This window comes from Eptatretus burgeri, chromosome 6 (genome assembly GCF_056783735.1).
Source record: "Eptatretus burgeri isolate ZD-2024b chromosome 6, Ebu_testis_v1, whole genome shotgun sequence".
In the NCBI taxonomy this organism is placed as follows: Eukaryota; Metazoa; Chordata; class Myxini; order Myxiniformes; family Myxinidae; genus Eptatretus; species Eptatretus burgeri.
In genome coordinates, this window is record NC_140966.1 from 9,776,506 (window position 1) to 9,802,886 (window position 26,381).

At 41.6% G+C, this 26,381-nt stretch overlaps 1 protein-coding gene across 6 annotated transcripts in view; it reads left to right on the forward strand.

Moving 5' to 3' along the window:
* The window catches only part of LOC147024227 (neuropilin-1-like), a 112,696-nt gene that overhangs the window by 18,637 nt on the left and 67,678 nt on the right, over positions 1-26,381 (forward strand). For 3 of the 6 annotated variants that reach the window (XM_085883920.1, XM_085883922.1, XM_085883921.1), the window contains exons 4-9: positions 664-841; positions 8,317-8,507; positions 16,808-17,035; positions 21,547-21,702; positions 24,752-24,915; positions 25,240-25,380. In XM_085883920.1, coding sequence (XP_085740046.1) covers positions 664-841; positions 8,317-8,507; positions 16,808-17,035; positions 21,547-21,702; positions 24,752-24,915; positions 25,240-25,380 — 1,058 coding nt within the window. Of the gene's footprint in view, positions 1-663; positions 842-8,316; positions 8,508-16,807; positions 17,036-21,546; positions 21,703-24,751; positions 24,916-25,239; positions 25,381-26,381 lie in introns of those variants that run through there. The other 3 variants (XM_085883925.1, XM_085883926.1, XM_085883923.1) reach the window with 3 other exon arrangements.

Sequence of the window (26,381 nt, forward strand, 5' to 3'; positions counted from 1 at the left end):
GTATCATCATGTATTTCACCTCTTTTTTTTCTGTTTTTTTTTCATCCACTCCACTACAACACATTGAGCATGAACACACCAAGTCGTGCTCATTTGTGATTCTTTCACCGGTGGAAAAACCAGACAAATAGATTTCACGTGATGATGCAGCATACCGTTGATCCAATTGTTTTTGAACAAATTTTTCCTTGGTTTCCCTGTTCTATTGCTTGTACATCACCAAGGCTTTTGATTAAATGACATCACATATTGTGCTTGGCTGCTGCGCCAAACATATTTGAGGGTAAGGTCTCAAAAGCCATAATAAAAAGTATTGTCATTTGGTCCTTGGGAGGTTAAGACCTGTGGGTGTGACTGTGGTGTGCCATCAAAGGTGTTGACAGCTTGGCTGACCACACCTGGCTGAGCCACCTCACATCCATAAATAGCAATGTGACCTGAATGTGTTTTGTTTTTTTTTGTGTTGTATTTGTAGACAATGATTGAACAAATTAGAACAGGAATTGCAATGACATTAGTACAAATGGACAAACACAGTTTTATGGGATGAGAACCTGGGATCGCAGCCTCACAAGCAATAGGCCTCAGTTGTGAATGCTTATGCAGATTAACCAATTTGCTGATTCATGTATTATTTCACTTCTCTCATTTCAATCTCACCAGTGTCTTGTGGTGGAGACATCATAGTGCAGTATCCGGGGTTCCTCACATCTCCGGGCTACCCCTCAGACTACCCACCTTACGAGAGTTGCCTTTGGGTCTTGCGTGCTTTACAGCCGGGGCACCGTTTGCTTCTCTCCTTCGACCCCCTGTTTGATCTTGACGTTTCCAACAATTGCAGGTAGAAAGTGTTTACTTATTTTGAGGTGTTAACCTTTTCAGTTGTGATTTATGCAACAGTAGTTATCAGTGATCCTACATCATAACAGATGCTGCAGTCACTTGAGTAAGATCGGTATAAAAGCATTCAGTTTGAAACGACGATAACAGTTGCTTAAAAAAAAAATTGGCCGAAGTTTATAAAGCGGGTTATTGTTGAATGACCACAATATAAATTGTTGCTGTGATTCAAGACCGAGTAGGTGGACAATCACCAGATTGATCATCTCATGATAAAGAGGGATGTGGGGAAGATCGTTCACAGACATGAGTTAAAAGAGGAGCAGACGCCTTTATTGACCATCGACAACTGATTGCACATCTGGAACTGAAATTGAAGAAAGCAGGGAAACCCACCCAAAGGTGGAAGATATGTGATGTCGATATGCTCAGAGATGGGGGATTGTGTGAGAAATACAAGATTGAATCACAGAACAGATTTGCATCATTCGAAAAAGGGAATGACATTGATTTTGAAGTGACAGATGAAGTTTGTAAATTGATCAATTATGTGTACAGAGAAGCTGCAGAGAAAGTGATTGGAGTTAGGAAGACTCAAAATAAAGCATGGATTTCCACCAAAACATGGAATATATTTGAGGAGAGCAAGAAGCTGAAACACAAATTAGAAAGTTGCAAAACAGAGGATAAAGGAAGGACTGCAAAAGAAATACGTGAATCAAAATAAAGCTATGAAGAAATATGCACAGAAAGATAAAATTAATTACATGGACAACATAGCTGAATAAGCAGACAACAACTGAGAAGGGAGACTGGAAACATGACCATTTATGAGATCTCTGGACAGTTGACCACAGACAGAATTGGAGGGGACAAGCCAGCAAAAGACAAACAAAGACCTCCAGTGCCTTCAGAAAGTAATCACACCCCTCAACTGTTGTCACATTTTGTTGTGATACAGCCACAATTTACAATGGATTAAATTTATAATTTTTTTGTCACCGATCTACACAAAACACGTCAAAATGACAAAGTGAAAACATGTTTTTCGAAATTTTTACAAGTTAATTAAAATGGAAAAGCGGAAATGTCTTGCGTCAATAAGTATTCAACCCCTTTACTATGACACTCCAAATTGAGCTCAGGTGTATCCAATTTCCTTTGATCATCCTTGATATGTCAACAACTTGATTTGAGTCTACCTGGGACCAATTCAATTGATTGGACATGATTTAGAAAGAAACACACCTTTCTATATCTGGTTCCACAGTTGACAGTGCATGTCAGGGCAGAAACTTTACCATGAAATCCGAGGAACTGTCCGTAGAACTCCGAGATAGAATAGTGATGAGACATAGATCTGGGGAAGGGTACAAAACAATTTCTAGAGTGTTGGAAGTTCCCAAGAGCACATTGAGCTCCATCATTAGGAAATGGAAATAATACGAAACTACCCAGACTCTTCCGAGAGCTGGTTGTCCGACCAAACCGATCAACTGGGCAAGAAGGACCTTGGTCAGGGAGGTGACCAAGAACCCAACGACCACTCTGACAGAACCTTGGCTGAGACGGGAGAACCTGCCAGAAGGACAACAATGTCTGCAGCACTTCAAAAATCTAGGATTTATTAGTGAGTGGCCAGACAGAAGCCACTCTTGAGAAAAAGGCACATGACAGCACACCCGACGTTTACAAAAAGGCACGTGAAAGACTCTGAGAGTATGAGACAAAAGATATTGAACTCCTTGTCCTGAATACAAAAAGTTATGTCTGGCAGAAACTGAGCAAAGCTCATCACCCATCTAACAACATCCCAACCATGAAGCATGGTTGTGGCAGTCATGCGATGGGGATGCTTTTCAGTGGCAGGGACTGGGAGATGTATAAAGAAAGAGGGAATAATGAATGGAGCCAAATACAGGCAAATTCCCGAGGAGAACCTGCTTCAGAGTGCAAAAGACCATTGACTGTGGCGATTATTTACATTCCAACAGGACAATGATCCCCAAGCATACAGGCAAAGCAACACTGGAATAGCTTCATAACAAGAACGTGAAAGTCCTTGAGTGAGGACTGGAAATGTGGTCTAATAATCAAACTACCAAAGAAAGGGGATATACTGGAATGTGGAAACTGGAGATGAGTGGCCCTACTGTGCATTGCTAGCAAAATGCTTTGCAAGATAATGCTGAACAGAATGTAAGAGGCTGTTGACAGTCCCATAAGAAAGGAACAATATGGGATCAGGTCTTCACATGAAGAACAATGCAATGAACGGAATGCAAACCTTTACCTATCATTCATTGAGTTTGAAAAGGCATTCGACAGTGAGAATAGAGAGGCAAAATGGAAGACACTGAGACTGTAGGAGTACGAGATAAATTTATAGGGATGATAAATTGTTGTCCAAATTTGAAGTTACTCCAGACAGTGGCGGCATTAGTCACTCGGAGGCCCCGTGCAAAACACAACAGTGTCCAAGTGGGGGCTCCTGTTCTCGTACTAAAATACACAACTTGGCGCCTGTCTGTCTGTCTCTGCATGTCTGCGGCCGATGCATTCAGTCGTTAATTATCCAATATAAACCAAACTTGTGAGGAGGACTAATTGTGCAAGAAGATAAAGGTGGTAGCTACTTTGTTTGCCCCTTCCCCTGGGGTTTGGGTTTGGAAGATGCCACTAATGCACATTCTCTTCCTCTTGTTGTGTAATACAAATGAAGTACATTTGGGGTGATTTTCAATCAATTTGCCTTCTGTTGCGCTATCTTCACTTTTCAGTGCCGTTGGGATAATTTAATTTCATCTTCAGCTGTTCCAACACACTTCTGATAAAAAACAACAACAACAAACAAACTGCAGTGTTCCACAGTGGCACATGTGGGTTAGTGCATTTACGAATGAGGGCTTGTTTTGTTGACCATACAATGAATCGTAGTGTGGATTTGCTCAACAATATCGATTTGTATTGACATTAGGCGTGATCCACATTTTATTGTCATTCTTCTTGCATTTGTATACATTAAACATCATTATTATTCCACTTAACTTGCTTTCTCTCCTTAACTCACGTCATAATTCTGTAATAGTCTTGTCTCGTTAAACAAGAAGGGGAAATCTTTTTTTCTACCCGATTCATCATGTGACATTTGTTCCTTGAGTTGGAGCATTCCTTTTGCACTGAGTTTAACACCACACACAAGTTGATGTGTTTTGTCAGCAAAGTGAGACCCACCATCACCACTACTACTATCACCTCCACCACCTCCACTACTACTATCACCTCCACCTCCACCACCACCACCCTCAGAGGCCCCATCTCAAAAGAATGTGTACTACAATCGGTCGTGTGGGGGCCCTTGTTGCCTCGGGGCCCCATACAATTGCATGGGTTGGATGGCCCTGACGCCGCCATTAACTGCACGGGTCAGACAGGTTGCTTGGTGTCTCCATTACTACTATTTTTAGTGGTGTTGGACTGGGTGTTGCAGAAAACAACTGAGCAGAGAAGGAATGGGATACCTTGGAAGAACTCTCTTTTGCAGATGAAATCTGCCTGATGTTGCTGTCCTTACATAGCATGCAGGAGAAAGTCAATAGGCTACAGGAGTACATGGTGAAAGTGAGGCTGAAAATTAACATGGCTAAAACAGAAAGCATGAACATACATGCCACACGTAACAACAAAAACAACAACAACAATTCACAAATGGAGAGGTTGACAAGTTTACATATCTGGGGTCCATGATTACCATAACAGGATGGGGAGACACAGATGGACCACAATGGATATAAAAGGCAAGGGGTGCATTGATGAGACTCAAGAAAATTTGGAAATCGAAGAAGTATAACACCAAAACTAAGCTGAAGATATATGAGAGCAATGTGATGTCGGTCCTCATATTTGAATGTAAATCTTGGAAAACCACCGAAAAATAGAAAATAAAACTAGTCTTTCATCGACAGCAGCCAGAAGAAAATCTCGAGAATCTTCGTGCCTGACATGGCTAGTAAGAAAGAGGTTGAAAGGCAAACAGGGAGGAAAAACATCGTAGAAGAGATTAAAATTTGGAGGTAGATCAGATGGATTGGTCACGTGTTGCGCATGGAGGATCAACATAGACTGAAAAGAGCAATATGCTGGGCACCTGACGGGAAGAGAAGGGCTGGGTGTCTAAGAGAGACCTGGCGACGTACCCTCGAGAAGGAAATTAAATGAATGAAGGTCACCTGTAATAAAATCAGATCGTGAGCCCAAACAGACGAAAGTAGTGAAAGTTCATAAGACGCTCCATAAGCCAGGTGGCATAATTGGATAATAAGCAAGCAAGACTGTGTCCATCTCTAGTTAGCAGTGCTATTGGCTTATATTTACAACAGTTTTCAGATTATATATATTTTAAAATGGCCTCGAGGTACATGCACTCGCATCTCATTCATTACAAGGTGCAGAACATGATTACTGTTGAGTGAGGCTTAATATATACACCTGTCTGTTGTGGGTTAAAATGTGACTGGGCATCATGATAATGAAATTAATTCTCCTTTTCCGAATGTGTTAAGGACTGTATCATGGAGTATGGTAGAACAATACTGTACTTCACATGTTGGGACGGGATGGGGGAAAAAAAATGGCTGCCCCATCAAATGGGTACAAAATGATGCGCTGAAAAGCGACTCCGGCGTGAAGTCATAAACCTTTAAAAGCCACACCTTTAATTCTCAGACGTTTTGATAATTAACAAGCATGAAAAGGGTGCCAGAATATGTTGTTAAAGTACCAAATTGAGAGATCGCAAAATCGCCGAATTGTTCATCCACCAGATTGTTGATAAATGTCATCCAGCCTTGCAGAATAATGGCTGAAGCAATTACAATGATTCCAATGGAAGGAAGTGGTATTGTCATTGGTAATGTACCCATACCACAAGAAAAAATACTTTCATCGAATTTTAAAAAAATAATACACTACAACCTGTTGAATGCCATTTACACATGTGTAGAGTGAGAAACTCTCCCGTAAAACTCGATGTCTGCCGTAAAGTCTCTATCATGGATTCCAATGCCTTGTGGATTGCAAGGTATGACAAAATGTGTAATTTACAAAGGGAAAGTGCCCAGAATGGTCTGTTGATGCTTTCATTGAAGTTCACAGGGCGTCATACCAGTTATTAAAAAAAGAGTATTCTAAATTCCCTTTTCCATATACCGTATACGTACTGTTGTTCAAGCAAGTCCTGCAGTACCTCCTCCTCCTGTAAATATATGTGATCATGTGACCACTTTTTGCGGCATCTATTTATTACACGTGCACAGGATATGGAGGTGTGGGAAGGGAGGAAATTGGAAATGTCAACATTGAGAAAAGGAACGGAAGGGAAGGGGATAGGAATGGAGGTATCTCTTAATTGTGTATGTATAGGTGGGGAGTAAATTGAGGAAAAGAAGAGAATGTAAGAAGGTAGGTCAACAAATGTGGGTGAGTGGAGTTTGGGAGAGAAGGGAAGGAAGGTTGGGAGGATGTAGGAGTATGGGGATAGAATAGAAGAGACGGAGCAGACAAAGGAGAGAGAGTAAAAAAAAATTTTGTCATGTTGGTATACAAAATAAAGAGATGACTCCAAAAGTGAAGGACAACATGGTAGCAGAACGTCTGAATGGAGATAGAAGGGACGGAATATTGGACGTGATATTCAGGGAACTAGGGAAGAGACTTGTATGAGATATATCTCTGAAAGGGGGTGGGGGGGAGGTTTCCCCGTATTAATGCCCCTCAAAATAATTTACTGGATGATGACGTCTTTAGCACCCAGATTGGGAAAAGTAGAGTTAAGCAAGTCAGAAAAAAAGACATTGTTAAACTAGAAGGGCACTTGGTAGAGCACATACCTCCACCAATCTGATTAGTTCACGTTTTGTATCCCACTCTCTCTATATTGAGTGCAGCCTGTGGCTGCTGGTTGCATCATTGGTTGGGACGTGGCTATGCCGCTGATGCAGTGTCCCCCTTACCAGTACACTGGTACTCATTTTGCCGACCTCGGAAGGATGACAGGCTGAGTCAACCTCCTGGTGTATTTTTAATTCAGTGTCCAACGGGGCTTGAACTCAGGACCCTAGGATCCCAAGCCACCACCCTAACCACTAAGCCAACACCAGGCTTTTTATCCCACTGATAGGCTGGATCTGGATTCGGACCTGAACAAAAATTTAATTGGCTTCTTCTTGTCACCTAACCAACTCTTCCACCAAGTTTCGTCTGAATCTGTCCATAACATTTTGATATGTCCTGCTATATGTCGTTTTAGCCCAATCACTCAATGGTGAAAAATCAGTGAAAAAAAATTTTCGGATCCGGATTCGGATCTTCACCAAAATCGAATCAACTCTTCCTTGTTACATATCCAACCTGTTCACTAAGTTTTGTCTGAATCTGCCCACAATTTTTTGGGATATTTTGTTCACAAACAAACAGACACAGACAGACAAGGCAAAAATCCAGCTTCGGTGGGTGAAGGTAAAAATGAAAAAAACATGTAGGAATGGAATCCACAACAACAACCAAACAAGGTAAGAAGGAATGACAAGGAAGGAATGGCAAGGAAGGAATGACAAGACATGTCGTGATGGCAATCTGTAAAAGGATTGTTGTGTTGTAATGTGGTGTCATTCCCATTTGTCATTCCTTCCTACCCTGTTTGGTTGTTTTTTGGAGATTCCTTAACCTCCATGTTTTTTTTAATTTTTTAATGCTTTTTCTGACTTGTTATTTTATATTTGTGTGACTAATACACCAAACTCACTTTACGAGGATTTCTACCACACATCGAGCTGGGCCACGATTTGTCATCTGTGAGGGAGAAGCTTGTACACTTATAACATGTATGACAAATAAGTGAGGGTAGGTACATCACTCTACTTTTACTTTAATTCTAATGACATCATGAGATGATCAGACTCATTTTGACCTGTTTGACTACGGTCAGACTTGATAAGCCTCTCTCAAAATATCCTTTCCCAAGGCTTGGTAACGCGTTTTCTTGCTTAACAATCTTTCTTTTTTCTTTCGTAATCGCTCATATCACCACTGAATGGGTACACTATCATGGCTGAAGTCTCAAAGCACTCCTTACAACATGACTGACTATGTATGGTACTGTCAATGGAACCCGATAACTATTAAGCGTCTTTGAAATCCTTTTAGAAAATGTTTGCCTTTCCCCAAATCTTGTTGACCCATTTACAGTTGTGTTATTTCCATAGCTTTATCGGGTGACAGGGAATACATTGATATGATGAAACTCTGAGAAGGAGGGAAATATCTTCCAACAGACAAAATGGGGGCAATCAACACACTCGGGGCGATTGTATTCTTGCTCTGACCTAGCTCTGCCAAGTGATGCACAGCTATGGTCTTTGTTCGATTGTAAGTGGTTACAACAGTAAAAGATCTTCATCCTCCTTCCTTGCGTCGTAGGGATGACTTTGTGGAGCTTCGAAATGGTGACCAAACAGATGGACAGCTCATTGGTCATTTTTGCCATGCTCCACCTCCAGAGCAGATCTTTTCACTCGGTTCTGTGGTCACTGTTATCTTTCAATCAGACCATGGACAGCAGGACAGTGGATTTAAACTTCACTACAATCTCACTCAAGACAACATGTCAGGTAGGTACTGAAGTGCTAAAAACTATAATTACATCGTGGAAAAAAACTCAGGCTTGTTCATGAGGACATTCAGATTGTGAGTAGATCTTCTATATTTAGGGAGTAAGGTGAGCAGCACAGATGAGAGTGATTCAATTTAAATAAGTTTGAATACCTTTGTGCAATGGATTCATAAGTGTCAGAAGACATTTTGATTTGAGAAGTGCAATATTTTAGTATTAGGCAGAAAGAACAGCAACAGGGTTGTAGATTTAGCACAGTTGAGAAGATTAGTTCAGAGGTAGCATCACATTTTGCTTGACATCAGGGCTGGCTGGGGGTGGCCTAGGGGAATGCACACTCACGTCTCAGCTGTCTTTCCCAGATGTGAATCTTGGACAAGCTACAGACTGTAATCCTGGTGTTTCACAAGCAGGGTAATACATCAATGTGTGTGTTGTCCCTTCGATGGATGCTACACTGGGTGTCCCATCTGCCGGCACCAGTTGGTGGACGTTAGAGATCCCACAGTGTCCTTTACGAAGCGGAGGCGAGCTATCGCCAGCACCCTGGCCAAATTCCAAATTCCTACTCTAATTCGCAGAGGTCATTGCATCAGCGGCACAGCCGTGCTCTCAGCCAATGATGCTATCCCGCAGCCTTGTGCTGCATATGAAATAAGAAAAAGCATGACATCATACAGCAAGAAATAATTAAAACAATTCCTCAAATGGTTGGATTCTCCCCTTGGAAATGCAACATTCCTAAGTCCACCTTAGCAATGATAGACCATGCAAGAAAGATCTTAAGGAGGCTGAATTGTAAAGTTTCATTTTGTTGTGTATCTGAATGAGGCAAAATGAACATTTGTGAAACAACGAGAAGTGAATAAATACACTTTATTACGCCAAACATTCACCATAAATTGCGAGTCATTGAAATTGACTGAGGAGCTAAGGTTTCGAAACAATATCAATTTAGGGTCAAAATTAAAACGACCTACAAACGAGGGATATTTTGAGAGCATTATACAAAAAGGCAAAGGAGAAGTTTATAAAACCTCTTCCAGATGGATTAACTCAGCCCAATATCTCCGCACATGCCAGGAGGCCACAGCACAAACAGACTCTGGCAGGGTTTCAGATTACTGCCTTTGTTTGGGTTACATGTAATCTCCACCACATGTGACCGAGACTCTTTATGAGCAGGTCTGAATTTGGCAGATTCAAGCGAATCGTGCTCTCGCATCAATCGCTGAACTCTCTTTTGACACGCTTAGTCTTCCTTCGATTGAACAAGCGAGTCGCGTGGACAATTTTGATATCGACCACATACTTGTGGCACAATATTAATAAGTGGCCAAAGTAAATACTTGCTAAAAATACTACTTTGAGTAGACGCACGGTCACCAGGAAACACAGTCATTGTTCTCTCTGCTCAGGTCTCCACCGCCCAGTTTGCTTGCTTACCCACCAACCTCTTCGTTGTAGGTTTTTGTGGCCAGTCACTCCTTGTCGCCATTTCTCCGTCTGCTCCGGAAAACTATTTTCAGTTGTGGTCTACCGTTATACATCCTATTCTCTTTTTTTTCATGTGAAGCCGATTGCTGTACAAATCCAATTCTTGTCGTGGCGCCAGGGTGCGGCGGAGAAACAAAGCGGTGGATATTTATGGAGTCATGCGGTGGAGGTTTGGGAGGTGGCTGGGGTGAAATGAAGTTTCCAGCTGCCTTTACAATTCCGAAATGAAGTGCTGGTTGGAGTGTTAACCTCAAAACCCTAAGGTCTATAGTTTGGATACAATGCGGTTTGTTCAAATTCGACTTTGCGTGAACAAGGCTGCCAATGTATAAGACTGTATCACAAAAACAAACAAACAAACAAAAAATACGAAAAATTATTTTTCTTTCATTAATTAAAATGATCTTGAGTTGGTGTGGTGTTCGCGCAAGCACGATGGGTTGAATGGCCTCAGCCTGTGTTGGATTTCCTTGTTGTCCTTGTTGTTATTTATTGTTGAATAAGTGTACAACTCTTTGCTGCCATAAACTGTACCTATATGCTAACATTTATAGATTTTATAGGAAAACAAGTACTTCGGGTCTGTTCATCTTTTGGGGTTTAGTATATTACTTTTGCCACGGGTAAACATCATTAATCCACTAGTTGCTTGCCAAACATAAAACAAACTTTATTTATCTTCTTGTGTAATACATGTAGTGTTTTTTTTTTTTTTTTCTCATTGCATGAACATGTGAGCTGACTCCCTTGTTTTGCCAGGCTATATTTTATGACCAATGGACAGTTAACACAGCAATTGATATTTGTGAGAACATTTTTTTAGTAAATTTACATGTCATCGAAGGACTGTCAGCAGTGTGCTTGACACAAAATGGCAAAAACAACACATTAGAAACTGCAACTACTAACTGAAGTTGCTATGAGTATATGCTTAATCTATTGGTATTAAAAAAAAACACACACAAATATTCAACATCTAAGAGGAGAGTTCAGTTTTGAATCTCATCAGTTTGGTTTTGATGAAATTAATTTTGAAGCCCACTTGTCTTGCTTTTCTCCCTAAACGTTTTCTCTTTTATTTAATCTTTTAAAATGTATTCGAGATGAGCATTAAATCGTCGGCATAGCCCCAAATCCACTAGATCTTAATTGGCCATCCATTCGATACCTCTTTCCTTTCCTTCGGTTGTCTTTCACGTAAGCCAGGCCATTACTATTGGGAAAAGGGTTGGCGAGAGCATGCATCCTTGCTTGAGCCCTGTCTTGACCGGAAATGATGGTCACAGTTTACTTTCCATCATGACTCCCTCTGAACACGATTAAAAGATTTTTCAAAGTTGACCAAACTGACATATAACGGGTTTTGCCATTCTACCAACTGTTTGATTATTGTTCTGAAGACAAATATCTGATCTGATCGCTGCAAGATTTTTAACCTTTGTAAAACCTTCCCTTTCTCTTCTTACGATCATGTCGAGTACTCCTTGTGTCATATCCAAAATGCATCTCGTGGAAAGTTTGATGCTATTGAAAGCAACGTTATTCCGATCTAGTGTCTGCAGCCTGACAAGTTTCCTTCTTTTGAAATCTTTGCAAGAAATCCTTTGAGCCAATCTTCCGGTAGTCTTTCTTCATTCCAGATATATATTTTAAAAAAAATTGTTCATAGCTTTTGCTGTATCCGGAATATTGGCTTTCAACAACTGTGCTATCGTTCCATCTTGCCCTCCTGCAGCCTTATTATTGTTCAACTTTTGAATCGCAAGTTTAATTCCTTATTCCATTAAATATGATGTATGTATCTCTCTTGATGATGCATCATTAAATTGAAGTGCAGGTGGATTCACAAGATCTTTTTCTATTCAGAATCTCCTGCCCATCACTCTAACTGTTCTTTTTTTATTGTAAGAATCCTTCCATCTTTGGCCTTTTTCAGCTGGCGTTCTCAAATGGGTATTAGAACCTGTACAATCTGAACTTGTTGAGATATCAATTTTTTATTGTTATGTCCAGTAACTCTTGTTCTTGATGGAATTTTTCCTTCCCATCTGAATGACATATACCTTATCATGGGTCCTAAATTTAATACCGAAGCATTCATCCACATAGTTTAAGTAAGTTGTCATTTCTTTAGTTACCTGTGTTCAAGTTTGATCTCTGTGACTTCAAAACACCCAAAAACAAAATTAGCATCATCGTTGATGGTTTGTTGAATCCCACTTAATTGAAAGAAATTTGGGAAATAAGAAGTTAAATATTTACTTTAGGTGTGGTAATTACTTTTCGCATTATGGTTAACTGCCATCTCGTGGTTTGTCCGATTTTGCATTCCCATTGGATGTTTTTTTGTATACAGTGTTGAGATTTGTGGAGGAGCTGGAACACCGAATGGGTAAGGATATAACAGAACAAAAGGAACAACAGAAAGACAGGGGGGCACCAACAGCAGGGTATAGGGACAAATAGATGGAGATTTGGAGAAATATGGTACATGGGGAAGAATGAAGGTAAAGGGAGGACATAAGGCATGGAGAAGATGGATACAGCTGCAAACTCTCCATCCCAGAAGTGGAAGGGAAAACTGGAAACTTGGAAAGATGTGGGCATTGGGAAAGTTAATGGGAGGGGGGTGGGGGGAGAGAAAAGATCATGGTTGTGGATGGGGAGGGTGGCGACCTGAGATGGTGGTGAATCGTTGGCTTGAAGCCCTGGAGGGAAGCATGAGAATGAAGAAACTGAGGAAGTTGGTTCCACAGGTGGGAAAAGAGAAACGAATGTGTGGAAATGAGAAGTGAGTCTAGATTTTGGGAGGTTCACCAGAATGGGGTTATTGGCACACCATGTGTGCCCTGCAGAATCCTGGGAGGTGGGCTGGGGAGGAGGGAGGAGGGACAGAGCATAGAAAGAGTGGAAGGTGCAAGTCCAGAAAGGAGGTGGGAGAAGACAGAGAGTCCACCGACCTGTCGGCGATGTGAAAGTGATTGGCACAGACCTGGCTTCATCGTGGGAGATTCCAATGATTTTGAAGGCTTTGGTTTCCTCTGCCAGGATGGATGCCAGGTTTATATCCTGCATACTTGCTGATTTGTTGGTTGTCTCATAATATACCTGCAAGTCATATAAAAATATTGTCTCGTCAGACGGTTCTATTAACACAGATCGATGGTCGAAGACCTCAGCAGATGTCGAACCGATATTTTATGTGACTGTTTAACACTATTGCATCCCCAAGAATAGCACAAACAAAGCCGAGCCTGGCGGTGGAACGCAAGTGGAAGGCAAAGAGTTGGGAAAACGTTTCTTACAATTAAAATGGTTTATTATAAAAAAAAATTAAAAAATGATTCCAACATGTGGATCACGAGATGATAATATTTGGACAGATCTGGGGTATGAAGACAGACAAATGGGAAAGGTAAGACTTGAAAACCAGAACTTGTGTACAAGACAAATAAATAAATCCGAACCCTAACTATAGTTCCAAACACTAGACTCTCTGAACAAAGGGAAAAAGAACAGGTGAGGACTTGTGGTAGGAGCTGTTTCTGTTGTCCTTTTTTTTTTTTTGTATACCTTGTCGAGGCTCGTATGAGAGCTAACACACAACGCACATCAAGGGGGGCATGTACAGGAGGGGAGGGAGTGGGAAGGACAAAATAGTGGAGAACAGAGACATTTGGAGATCTGTGGAAGGGAGAGCGATGGGACGGGGAACATGGGGAATAGAAGATGGACATTACAGGGACTTTCAGGAAGGAAAGCAGGGAATTTGAAGGAGGTGGGCTTGCGTGGATTATCGGGGGTAGAAAAGATCGAGGATTTGGATGGGGGATTCTCTAAGAGGTGGTGGTGAACAGCTGTTTTGAAGGCCTGGAGGGAAGAATGGGAATGAATAGAGTGAGGGAGTTTATTCCAAAGGCGGGAAAAAAGAGGAATGAAAGAGTGAAGGTGAGCAGTGATTCGTGATTTTGGTAGTTTTACCAGAAGGGGGTTGTTGGCGGACCTTGAGCACCCTGCGGAAATGTGGTGGGGACAAATCGCAGAGAGAGCAGGGGGCAAGGCTGGAGAGGAGACGGTAGAAGACAGAAAGACCACCGACCAACCTGCGGTGATTGAGTGAGAGGCCCAAAGACTCAGCCTTATTGCGGGAGATGCCAATGATCCGAAAATTGTCCTGCAGGACGATGATGGCATGCAGGCTGGTATGGCACAGGATGAAGTGTGGGTTTGGGTGGCACAGGGAGAATTGTGATGAGGAGGTCACGCACTGTCTGATCTCTGGTGTGGTCTTTACGTTCAAGCCATGGAAACAGAGAGAGAGGGTGCATGTGTGTATGCAACGGTGTTTATCATCTCTTGGGACTGCCCACGACTGGTCCACATTGGCCATTCCTCAGGATGGGAGCGACGCTTTCCCACAGCATCGTCTCACCCTCCATCCAGGACCTCCCTGCAGCACACAAGGCTGCTTGTCCCACGTTCCTTTGGGAGCCAACAACAGAACTGCCATGCCTGCTCGTGGTGCTTTCAAAGGATTCATAATGTCCTATGAAGCGTATTTATAGCGCCATATCATTGCCTTTTCATGACCACAAGTGCTCCACCTGACCTCACCTGTATACAAGAGGTTTTGCACAATATTCTTACCCTATCTTGCTCTATAATGGATGCTCACTGCCTCCTCAGTGCACATTTGACAATATAACTAACCGTATTTTCACGCAAATAACCTGCCCCCTGGTATACCCCACACCTGGGAAAAAGTGCTCTCAGAAATTTTCAGTTATACACATATAACCCACACTTGGGCAAGCCATCCTTCCTATCGACATGACCGGAGGTGTGTTCATTTACCAAATTTCTTGTTGAGTTGTCGCCAAGAGGTTTAAGCACTCAAACAAGCACTCAATTCAAAACCATTGAAAAGGAATGGCAGACTTAACAAGTGCTAGCTGGATGATTGGTACCTGAACACACACCTGGAGATGCGCGATCTCCATATTTCCAGCAACTGACACGGCTTTGTTATCAAGGGTTAGCGAACGGCTCTTTTCAAATTCAACTGCGGTAAATTACCAATTGATATTAAAATGAATATCTTGACAAAGGGTTGTTGTAATAATTTAAGTTTACTGTACTGATGTGGTGAAAAATTAGCATGGTTGCACCGATGTGACCGGAAAGCACGCTGCTCATCCATTATATATATATATATACCCTGCACATTGTTGACTTTTACATCATTCTACAAAATAGTCCATACCATTACAAGTCCCTGCTGAACATTGTCTGCTGTCGTTAAGAGAAAACGTAAACCTTTCACTGTCAAATTCAAACTGAGTTTGTCAGTTTGCAGAAGAGGGCGGCATTGGAGAGGCTCATCGTGTATTTGATTTACAGAGTATGAAAGACGATTTTCCGGTGTATATATATATATATATATATATATATATATATATATATATATATATATATATATATATATATATATATATATATATATATATATATATTTTTTTTTTTATAGCTTTTGCATTAGATATTTATTTGCAGGTAAAATATGTAAAAGAATTGTAATTAAAGATATTCCAATTAAACTTGCAAAAACAAAAAAGAACTGTCTCATTTTGTATCTCCTTGATAAATTTAACTTGGCCCCCTGTGGTTATGTCACGTGCCGTATGGTAAAATACCCGAGAACCCACACATGAGTAGACCCCACAGTTGGAAATTTTGGAACGAATTGAACTTATAGCCTGCGGGTTATTTGCGTGAAAATACGGTACCTCTAGAGTCAAGACAAATATCCAATACAAGAGTCATGCTGCCCTACTCAATCATACGGTCCATACGAAAGTCTTAACACAGTCGGGCTATGGATCCCACCCCTTCATCCCCCTCCCGTGTAACAGAGGGACATACTAATGTCTTTGTGTTACGTTCGATATTTGTACAATCTTCTCAATAAGGTTGAAACATTGCAAAAATAATATAGTTGAATAATTAAATATTAAATTTAAAAGGCCATGCAATTTGACGGTTTTTCAATTTTTTTTTATTTTTATGTGAAGGACTTGGGCTGTTAGCACTCCTTATTATTGTAATCATTTTTTTTATTGTTTCCAGTGTTTAGGGAAACTTTCCCATAAAGGACATTATGGGCTGTTCTTTCCCTTTAAAACAGTGGTCCCCAACCTTTTGATCCCACGGGCCGTATTCACTACTCCCAAGGATGTTAGGAGCCAGAAAAAAATTGATGCATTTTATTGAGAAACTTGATACTGTCACACAACGTTTGGGTTTATTGGAGTATTGTTTTTTTAATTAATAAATTTTATATGTATTCGATCGATCGATTGTTCACGCACTGTAATTCTGAACAAATTTCCGTTTGTGGTGTAATTAATTTTAAATACTGCCGCAAGATGCCGGAAGGTAAAATCAAATTGAATTGATTCCTCCCGGCAGTAAGCAGCAGTGGCATTGTGTAAACCCCTTTAAAATTGCTACATGGAAATGTGTTTTGATTGGAAAGTCCTCGCAGGCCGCAGTATAGGGCTCGGCTGGCCGCAGGTTGGGGACCAATGCTTTAAAAGAAGTTTCTGGAACTTGGTTCCCAGGAAACGCTCCATAAATTTGAATGATGTTTTATTTTTTAATGGTATAGCAAATTAGTGTAAGTTTGCCTCTTTATCCTGCATTTCTTTTATGCATTCCTGACAAACCAGTCGATCTTCACTGTAAGTCCAGCACCATTTTACTATCCAAATTACTTTAACATACTCTCTGTTTATTCCACAGACAGTTGTTCTGTCATACTTGATGAACAAACTGGCTATCTGGAGTCACCTGGACACCCAGGGCTGTACGGACCTGATCTGATGTGCAATTACACCATTACTTCAGTGCCACCCTTTCAAGTGCACATGATCTTCAGTGCCTTCCAACTCGAGGGCGCATCACACAGTCCTTCTGGAGAGCCCAGCTGCACGCACGACAGCCTGGAGATTTGGGATGGACGACCGCTCAGTAAGTGTATTTCTTCGAGTGGAAGCTGAAGAAAAGACAAATGGGGGTTATTTTTAAATCCAAAAACAAGAATGAAATTTATGGGGTGGAAGGCCATTAACATACTGTGCATTCAAGGTGGTCATGAGAAAATTTAAATTGAGGAAATGAAGATAAAGAAGAGAATATTGGGTGTCTTAGTTGTGGAGTTGGGGGGGAAAGATAACATGTTCGGAGTATTGAAATAAGATGGAGGAAGAGGTAGGTGGATGTGTGGAGGAGGTTAAAATTACATAACCATTGCACAGATTACATGCACAATGTTCCTTTGGGTGGAAGATCTTACGAGACAGAGAAAGAATAACTTCCTCTGCACAAAGGTTTACAAACAAATGAAGTTGATAAAAGTTTGTCAAAAAATCTGTCAGTTTTCATTGTGCATCTAACAAAGCATTTTACTTTAGAACTGTAATCAATTGGGAAAGTGAACTCGCAACAGTCAAACAATGGAAGGAATGGACATAATGACACACTTGTTGATATGCAATCTCAAAACAGAGTATGCTACACCTGCAAGTACAAAGCAATTCATTCTTTTGGTAAAATAAAGAATGAGAGGACCCCGTTGAAGGAATTTGAGCTTCCTCGTGGACCATTAAGGGATAAACATATCCTGATTAAGTCTCGAAGGCTTGTGAAGTCACTCATCCTCCGAGCATGGGACATAAGGAGAGTGCAAAATCTGAGGAACCAGACTAAGCATACGAAGTACGGTGAATATACAAGTAGCTTTTGAACTTGGCTTTCCTCGTATGTGTCTGGGATTCTTATTGCCAACTCAATGACCTTTTGTTTAGTCGTAATGCGTGTTTATTATACAAGTTTGCGCACAGGAAAGGGTGATTTGATCAGCAATTCCTGTGTTGCATTAACATTCCACCATGAACCACATCAGCCAAGGGAAATGGGGGTTTTATGGAACATAAAATTGTTTTGATCGTTGAGGTGAGCTGCAGGTGAAAAGGTGGTTATTGCTAGTTTTATTTTTTTACTGAAGATTTTACATACCTTGATCGATAAACTCTTGCATGATATATACAATGTTCCTGTGGGAGGAAGAGCACCAGACTTGGTGTCGCCAATGTTCGGACATATACGCCTCTGATCTCGGAAATCGGGAGTTCAAATCCTGCCCAAGTCATACTAAAGACTTAAAAAATGGTACGTGCTGTTTCCTTGCTTGACGCTCAGCATTTAAAAAGGATAGAGCATGGACAAACAACCAGAACGTGGGCTTTGATGGACCCGATAGCCTCGTCTTGCATTGAAGTTCCTTGAAAGGTATAACTTGGATTATATATTACTAAAACTCTCATCTTGTATGTATGTATCTATGTATGTATGTTACCGAAATACAGCCAAAACAGTATATGATAGCGCAAAAATTTTAGGGCCACCTTACTCACCATCCGCCTACGTGTGCAGTATCAAATTTCATTCAAATCGGGCAACGCAAAAATTATTTAAAAATCAATTCCCGATTCACTCAAGTACTCTACGGGATTATTTGATCAATGCAAACAACCTCAGCGGTATAGTTCGCTGGAGCTATCTTTTTTTCTCTCTCTTGATATGATTTTTTTCATCAAACGCCGTCACAACGGCAACCCAACGGGTTCACGGGTCATCTAGTGTATGACCTAAAGCTGTGAATCAGTTTATGAAACCAAGATTGAGTAAAAGAACTAAATATACAGGGTGGATGATTAATGAACTGTTACGATGACATCAGATTGTTAGCTTCACATGCTGAAGACTTACCTATGGAACAGGGTGAGAAATAATGAAAATCTATGGTTTCAACAAGTTGAAGCCACAATCCACACCTCCAATGAATGCATCACTTCACTGAGGGAAAGATTTCTTATTCGTCTTATCAGTTACAGAACTGAATTCCTGTGGACTCCAGATTCCCTGATGTGTCATCACTGGAATTTTTAAATGGGGCCTAGTCAAAGGGAGACACAGATACGTCACCTTTGTGTAAATTTCGAAACAATATTAAAATCCATCGATGCTGTCGCTGATTCAGTTGAAATCAACCCCATTTGCTGATTTGAAAGATGCAGTTGTTCAGATTATCTGTGGAGTTCTGACAATCTTCAAAAAGTGATGCATAACCTGTTGCTGCATCAAGCAAAAATGTATAGAACAGAGCGGACGTCATATTGAGCACTTTGCTTTTTGAAAATTGTATGAATATTTCACATCAAGAAATTATTTAATATCTGTCACTGGTGTCAAATTTCGATTTTCTGTTTTATTTACCTTTTTCATGGCCCCATCTGTTCAATCAGGACGGAAAAAGGAATGCACCCGAGAAGCGGGATACGAGAGAATATAAGGGGAAACAAAACAATACACAGCATGTCCTTCCAGAAATTCATCATTAAATTTAATGCAATTATTATATCATCACCAGGCAAAATGCATAGAGGAGATAAAGTATCTGCAAGTTGTTAGACAGGGAAGGAAGATTCATTCGATGTTGGGAAAGTAACATTCATTTGTCACGCCTTCATTTTTTTCTCTCCACATTTCTCTCCATATCAAAACAAAAGACATTTACTGTTGTCATATCTTTCAGTTTGTAGGAATTAAATGTTTTCCTCTCCAAACATATTAATCATGCATTTACACACGTTAAAAAACGTTCATAACGTGGAGTCACAAATAACCCCTCCCCTCGTCATCTCCTCCAACCATACTCCTTCTCTGTGTACTTGAATTCAGCATCCCTCCACCTCATGTCCACCCATTCTGCATCCCCCTCACCCTGTCTCCACCTCCCCCCCCACCATATTCCCACTCACCCCATCTCCTCCCATAATCCCCCTCAACTCACCCATACCCAACTTCCCCCAACCTCACCCCGTCCCAGCTTCTCTCACCTGCCACGCCCTTTCTCAGCTTCTCCCATACCTCACCTCCTCTCCCAGTTCCCCCACTCTTCTCCAAGTTCTCCCACCCCATCTCCACATTCTTACAGCATTTCCTCCCGTCTCGAACTGTGTGGACCTCCAACATCCAAGGAACTGCTCCAACCTGACAGATCTCTCCTTGCAGGCCACTGATGATAAACCAGACATTATCTGTTTAACAGAATCCTTCCTCACACAGGACATCCCTGACTCCTTAGTCTTAGTGTCTCGCCGATTCAACAGGCCTGAACCCTGTCCCAGTGGTGGAGTTGCATTTTGTTCAAAATATGTGGTTTTATTTTTTATTTTTGTTTTCAGTCAAGGCTCGTGGAAAAGCTGGAACACTGATCGGATCAGGACAAAACAGAACAAAAGAAACAGTAGAGAGAGATAGATAAAGAGATAGAGATTTGAAGGACATATTCCAAGTGTGTTGAGCACCTGGGGATTTTTTGTGAAGGTCTGAATAGAGGGAAGTGGCTGCTGCCTGCCTGTCTGAAGGACGAGCGATGTCATGGCAGAGGATGGAGTCATCAGCAGATAGATAAAGGGGATTTTCCAGAAAGTCAGAGAGGTCATTGATGAAGATTAGGAATAGGACTGGGCCCAGGACACTGCCTTTGGGGCTCTCCAGCCTTGACAGGGAGAGGAGATGAAAGGATTCTGTTGAGAGCCGCATGTTGGCTACGAGAGTAGAGGAAGTCAGTAAACCATGAGTGGAGTTGGTCTTGGATGCCATAGGCAGAGAGTTTGGAGAGCAAGGTGGGATGCCAGATTGTATCGAAAGCTCGAGATATGTCCGGAGAAACAGCCCTCATCTCATGTCTGACATTGAGGGCTTCCATCCATTGTTGGGAGAGTAGGAGCCGCATGTCCAATATAGAGTGACCTGGTTTCAAGCGCAGGTAAAAAATAGTACAAACGAAAGGTAGTACTGGAGACAGAGGCGGCGTTCAGGGACGTGCATCGGTACACATTTACGAAGATAATTTGAGTCGCACCACCTTCAACATTCCTGGTGAGGGGGGGGGGGGCAAATAAAATCAACACAACCTTTGCTATATGACCAGTGGCCCTCTTGGTAAGTTTGATTGGTTGAGATTTGTTTAACGACCGAATACATCGACGTCAGACAGACGGATGTCAAAATCCATATATTAGTGTGATGACAGGTTAACAGGGACCCCACTGGACCATTATCGTGTTTTGCATGGGGCCTCCAAATGACTAACACCGCCTCTGATTGGAGGTCGGCCACTGATGGTGGGAATCCAGCTGCCATTGCATTGCTGGATGCTTCATAAAGGGTCCAAGCCAGCAAAATTCCAACTATCATCATTGTCTTTGTAAGAAAAGCCATTCGTGGGTGGCATGGTCATCCCAAATTATGGTTATGATCAAATAATTTGATCACTTTTGATATGTAGGTGAAAAAACACAAATGCAGAAAATAATAAATAAATGCTTAATTTCATGTTACTGTTACTTATGCAGTAAAATGCTTCATTAATGTATTTTGTGATCTTGCAATGTCATGTCTGTCCTGTTCAGGTGGGAAATTGATTGGTCGTTACTGTGGTGATCATTCTCCTGGGGAGGTGCAAAGTTCAAGAGGTGTATTGTCACTACTGTTTGCCACAAATGGCAATATCTCAGCTGGAGGTTTCAAGGCTATATACTACCAAGTCATGTCCACAGATCCACAAGGTATGTTTTCACCCACAATATAGGCTGTGCAGTCCTGTGCCAAGTCTATTATACATGCAGAAGTTTGAGCTAGAAATGACAGATGGAATTCTGACAAAAAATATTCCACCAATAAGATCTAATAATTAATGAATAAAAATAATAATAATAATAATAATAATAATAATAATAATAGTAATGACTAGAACTGCAAGTGGGGCTGTCGGCTTCCAAGTCTGAATCTGCTACCACATGGAGCTTCATTCGTACGTTTTCTGCGAAAATGGAGCCCAAATCCATCATCATCAGGAAAAGATACGTTAAGCATCCCTCGACAATCTATAAGTTGTAGCAAAACTTCAAGGGGAATTCAGTGATATTATCCACTTCGATAAAGGTCAATTTTTTGAGACCATTTTAACTCAGGAATGGTCATTTATATTCATTGAATTATGAAATATAAAACCTCCATCATCAATTCACATATCACACTCAAGCCGAACTCATGGGGCATTCAATGATGTTATCCAATTTAGTGAGAATCAAACTTTAAGGGCCATTTCATCTCGGAGACCGAGACCACCCAGATGTGCCAGGTTTATCAAAGAGAATGCGAAAAAAAACAAATAATGGATGTGGGCAGGAGTCAGTGACAGCGGAGACAGAAAGGGCTTACCTTGTGTAGCTTTTCTTGGTTGCTTTATGCAGCTTTCTTTGCCTGAAAAAGCATGGGAGGAGTTAATGTATTTGATAATCCGAGCCACCTGGGGTGATTGATAAGGTGAGAGCTGATTGGTTTTTCCCTCCAATTATGGGTGAGAGACATGATTGGGTCTTGTTATTTATATGTATGCCTGGTGTTGGCTTAATGGTTAGGGTGGTGAGCTTGGAATCCCAGGATGCTGAGTTCAAATCCCACTCGGCTGTTGACTTAATACCAGGTGGGGTTGACTCTGCCTGTCGTCCTTCTGAGGTCGGCAAAATGAGTACCAGCTTGCTAGTATCTTGTGTCGGAGTGGCGACCCATCCAGGATTGTGCCCAATAGCCAAGGAGACTGTTTAGGCAGCACCAACGCTCTGCACAGAGTATGCTCCCAATGGATGTATTTATATGTTAACTGCTATTGACATTGCACGTGGTTCATGCTTGAGGGCCTCGGTGGTACGCGTTTTTGTCCACGCTGTTGCTGAAGACTTGCCAACAAGTGATGAAACCGGTCTGGTGGATGAGGGGGGCATGTAGCAATCGGATTCTCCTGCATGTACTAAATGTGAAGGTATATAGCTGGAGAGGAACTCAGATAGAGTTTGAAACTGCAAAAAGCTGACCTTGGGTAGCTCTTCCTGGTTGCTTTATGCAGCTTCTTTGGCTAGATGAGGAACAAATTCCTGCATGAGGCTAGTGTTTGGGTCTGCCTTGCAGGCATGTAAGATGTCGGCCATTAGAAAGCTTGCTGTGTTAGTGTGAGAAATTTCTGACGTCAAACTGAAGATTCAATAACTCAGTGGGCTGTCGCTATGTAAACGATGAGGTCATTGGGTTCAAGTCCTGGGTTGAGTCAGAATTTTTTTCACACTAGCCCCATGCAGGATGTGTGTGTGTGTGTGTGTGTGTGTGTGTGTGTGTGTGTGTGTGTGTGTGAGTGTGTGTGTGTGTGTGTGTGTGTGTGTGTGTGTGTGTGTGTGTGTGTGTGTGTGTGTGTGTGTGTGTGTGTCCGTCCATAAATAAAATACATGAAAGCAAATTTTGTAAAATGCAAGTCAATGCAAATAGAATTGCTGAGAGGGGCCACATGATATCGGTGGCAACATGATGATAAAGAATTAATTCATGAAAATGGGTCAAATGTCAGATTGTGCCAGAAATTGGTTAGCATGACCTAGTTTTCAAAAAGGCTTCCAAGACACCTGGTGTATCATTGCCAATATGCGAACACATCAACCTTTGCCAATTTAGGAAATGAAGACACCTGGCCAATGTATACCTGGTTTGGTCTGGTGTGACTGCAGCAACGTGTTTTTGTTTGCCAATTCTTGCCTCAATTGATTGGAATATTGAGACACAGCAAGCCAAAAACATTAATATTGCATCCAATTTTGAACTTTGAGCCCTGTATAATCCCGAAAACGTCTCGAATCCAAAATTTTTTGATGCATTCCCATAGGGTTTGTTTAAAAGCACATTTTAACGTCATCCCTTTCAACTAAAACAAGGGAATTCAAAGGCAAAAATCTGTGATTTTAGTGTTTCACTTTTGAGCCCTTAAAATATGAATGGAGTCCCAAATTGATCTGGCTACCTCAATTCAACATTTAAATATAATTGGCTAAACATGACACCACTTGTTACTCATATCAAATATAAACCCTTGGAGAAGAAGAGTGTTTGGTGGTGGAGAGAGGTTGGGGTGGGGAGTGAGAGAGTGGGGAGAAGGGGAAGCTGATAGGAAATGACCTAGTCCCATCCATCCATTGGGACGATACTCCGTACAGAGTGTCGGTGCTGCCAAAGCAGTCTCCTGGGCTATTGGGCACAATCCTGGACGGGTCGCCACTCCAACGCAGGATACTCGAATGGCTCACTTTGCCGACCTCGGAAGGATGACAGGCTGAGTCAACCTCATCTGGCATTTATTCAACGGAAAGAAGCAGGATTTTCACTCAGGACCATCACATCCCAAGCCCGCCACCCTAACCATGAAGCCAACACCAGGCATAAAAAAAACAAAAAAAAAACAAACCTCGACCATGATTTTTAGTCCAAAGCAGATATTTGATTTCTAAAATATGAATATCCCATCCCAAAGTTTACAAACTGGGGCATTTTAAACTGAAATTTAAATTTTGGGACATATTAAATTACAGGAAACAAAATGTGTGAACTGGCTACTCAAACTTTGTGAACTCGAGAGTTAATTCCCTCGAACACCAAACGGGACTCATATTTTCTAAACTGAAACCTGATTGGTATCCGTTAAATATATTTATGCTGGCAATGAAATAAGCAGCATTTGATGGAGCGTGATTGTATTTTTCAGTCTTTAATGTACATCAACAATCTTTCACACAGTCTCAGCCTGCAACAATCCAATGGGCTTCGGTGGCGTGGGTCATCTTCCTGGTGCTGTCGTGACGTCATCAGACTCCACTCCATCTGGGCTGCCTTTGTTGGCACAACTGAACTCACTACATGTCTGGAAACCAGCCAGCAGTTTGCGTAGGAAGTGGATTCAGGTTAATATGATAACAACCCATGGTGAAGCTTTCGGAAGGCTTAGTTAATGTATCAAAAGAAATCCCATGGTCTGGGGTGGTGATTTGAATAACCAGTTGGAGAGGTACAGAAATTACTCGGCATTAGTTCATAACATTTTTGAGGAGTTCATCTCGATTATGAAACAAAACATGGAGGTGGAGGAGCATTTTAACATTGACTTGCAGTTTACCACATTGCTCTTAAGGGTGAAGGTTATTCTGCATAAATTGCGAAAGAAAGCTATTTTGCACACTGACATGTGACCCACAATCTACTGACCAAAATATTTTTCTTCCTAATAGGTGGACTTTGGCACACTGCAGCTGGTTACAGCAGTGGCCACACAGGGTGGTGGACAAAGACCACTTGGCTTTGAACAGTTTGTGTCAAAATATCGGCTGCAGATCAGTGCTGATGGCATTAACTGGAGCTTTTTGGCTGAAGTGAGTCCAACATTAGAGATACATGACTGTGTTGTCTCGTTGCGTATTTGTGATGTTAGGGTGGTGGGCTTAGGATCCGAGGATCCTGATTTTCAAATCCCACTTGACTGTTGAATTAATACCAGGTGGGGTTGATCAGCCTGTCATCCTTCTGAGTTCAGCAAAATGAATGCCAGATTGCTGGTATCCTGTGTCGGAGTGGTGACCCGTCCAGGATTGTGTTCAATAGCCAAGGAGACTACTTAGGCAGCACCAACGCTCTGCATAGAGTATGGTCCCAATGGATGGATAGATATTTGTGATTGAATGGAACACAACAACAACAACAAGAAGCATTTAAAGGCCATTTTCCCTGTTAAAGCAGGGGTTAGCCTTGCGGGCCCCATGACAACCTTCTCCACTTTACCCTATTTTCTGCATCTCCCCTTCTTAATCCCCTTGCCCACATTTCTTCTTCCACCACCTTTAGCCAAATTTTTCTCGGTCTTCCCCGTCCTCTACTTCCGACTACACTCATTTCCAACACTCCTCTCACCCAGTCACTTTCATCCTTCCTCAACACATGACCCAACCATCTCAACCTGTTTCTCTTCACAAGGTCCAACACAGACTCTATTCCCATCATCTTCCGCAAGTCATCATTTGTCTTCCTCTCTCTCAACGATACTCCGCACATCCACCGAACCATCCGCATTTCGACCCTTTCCAGCCTTTGTTGCTACTCTTTGTTCAGTACCCATGTCTCACTCCCATAAATCATCGTACTCCTCACACATGTAGCATACACCTTTCCCTTCAGCTTCAACGACACTCCCCTCTTCGTCACCACGCCACTGAGTTCCCGAAACTTCTTCCATGCACATCTCACTCTCGCAACCGTCGAAGAGTCTGATCCACCTTCTCCATTCAGCATATCTCATAGATAGCAAAATGTTTTCACCCCTTCCAGCTTCACACCATCTCCAAGATCCAACTCAACAATTCCTTCATCTACAGCTCCC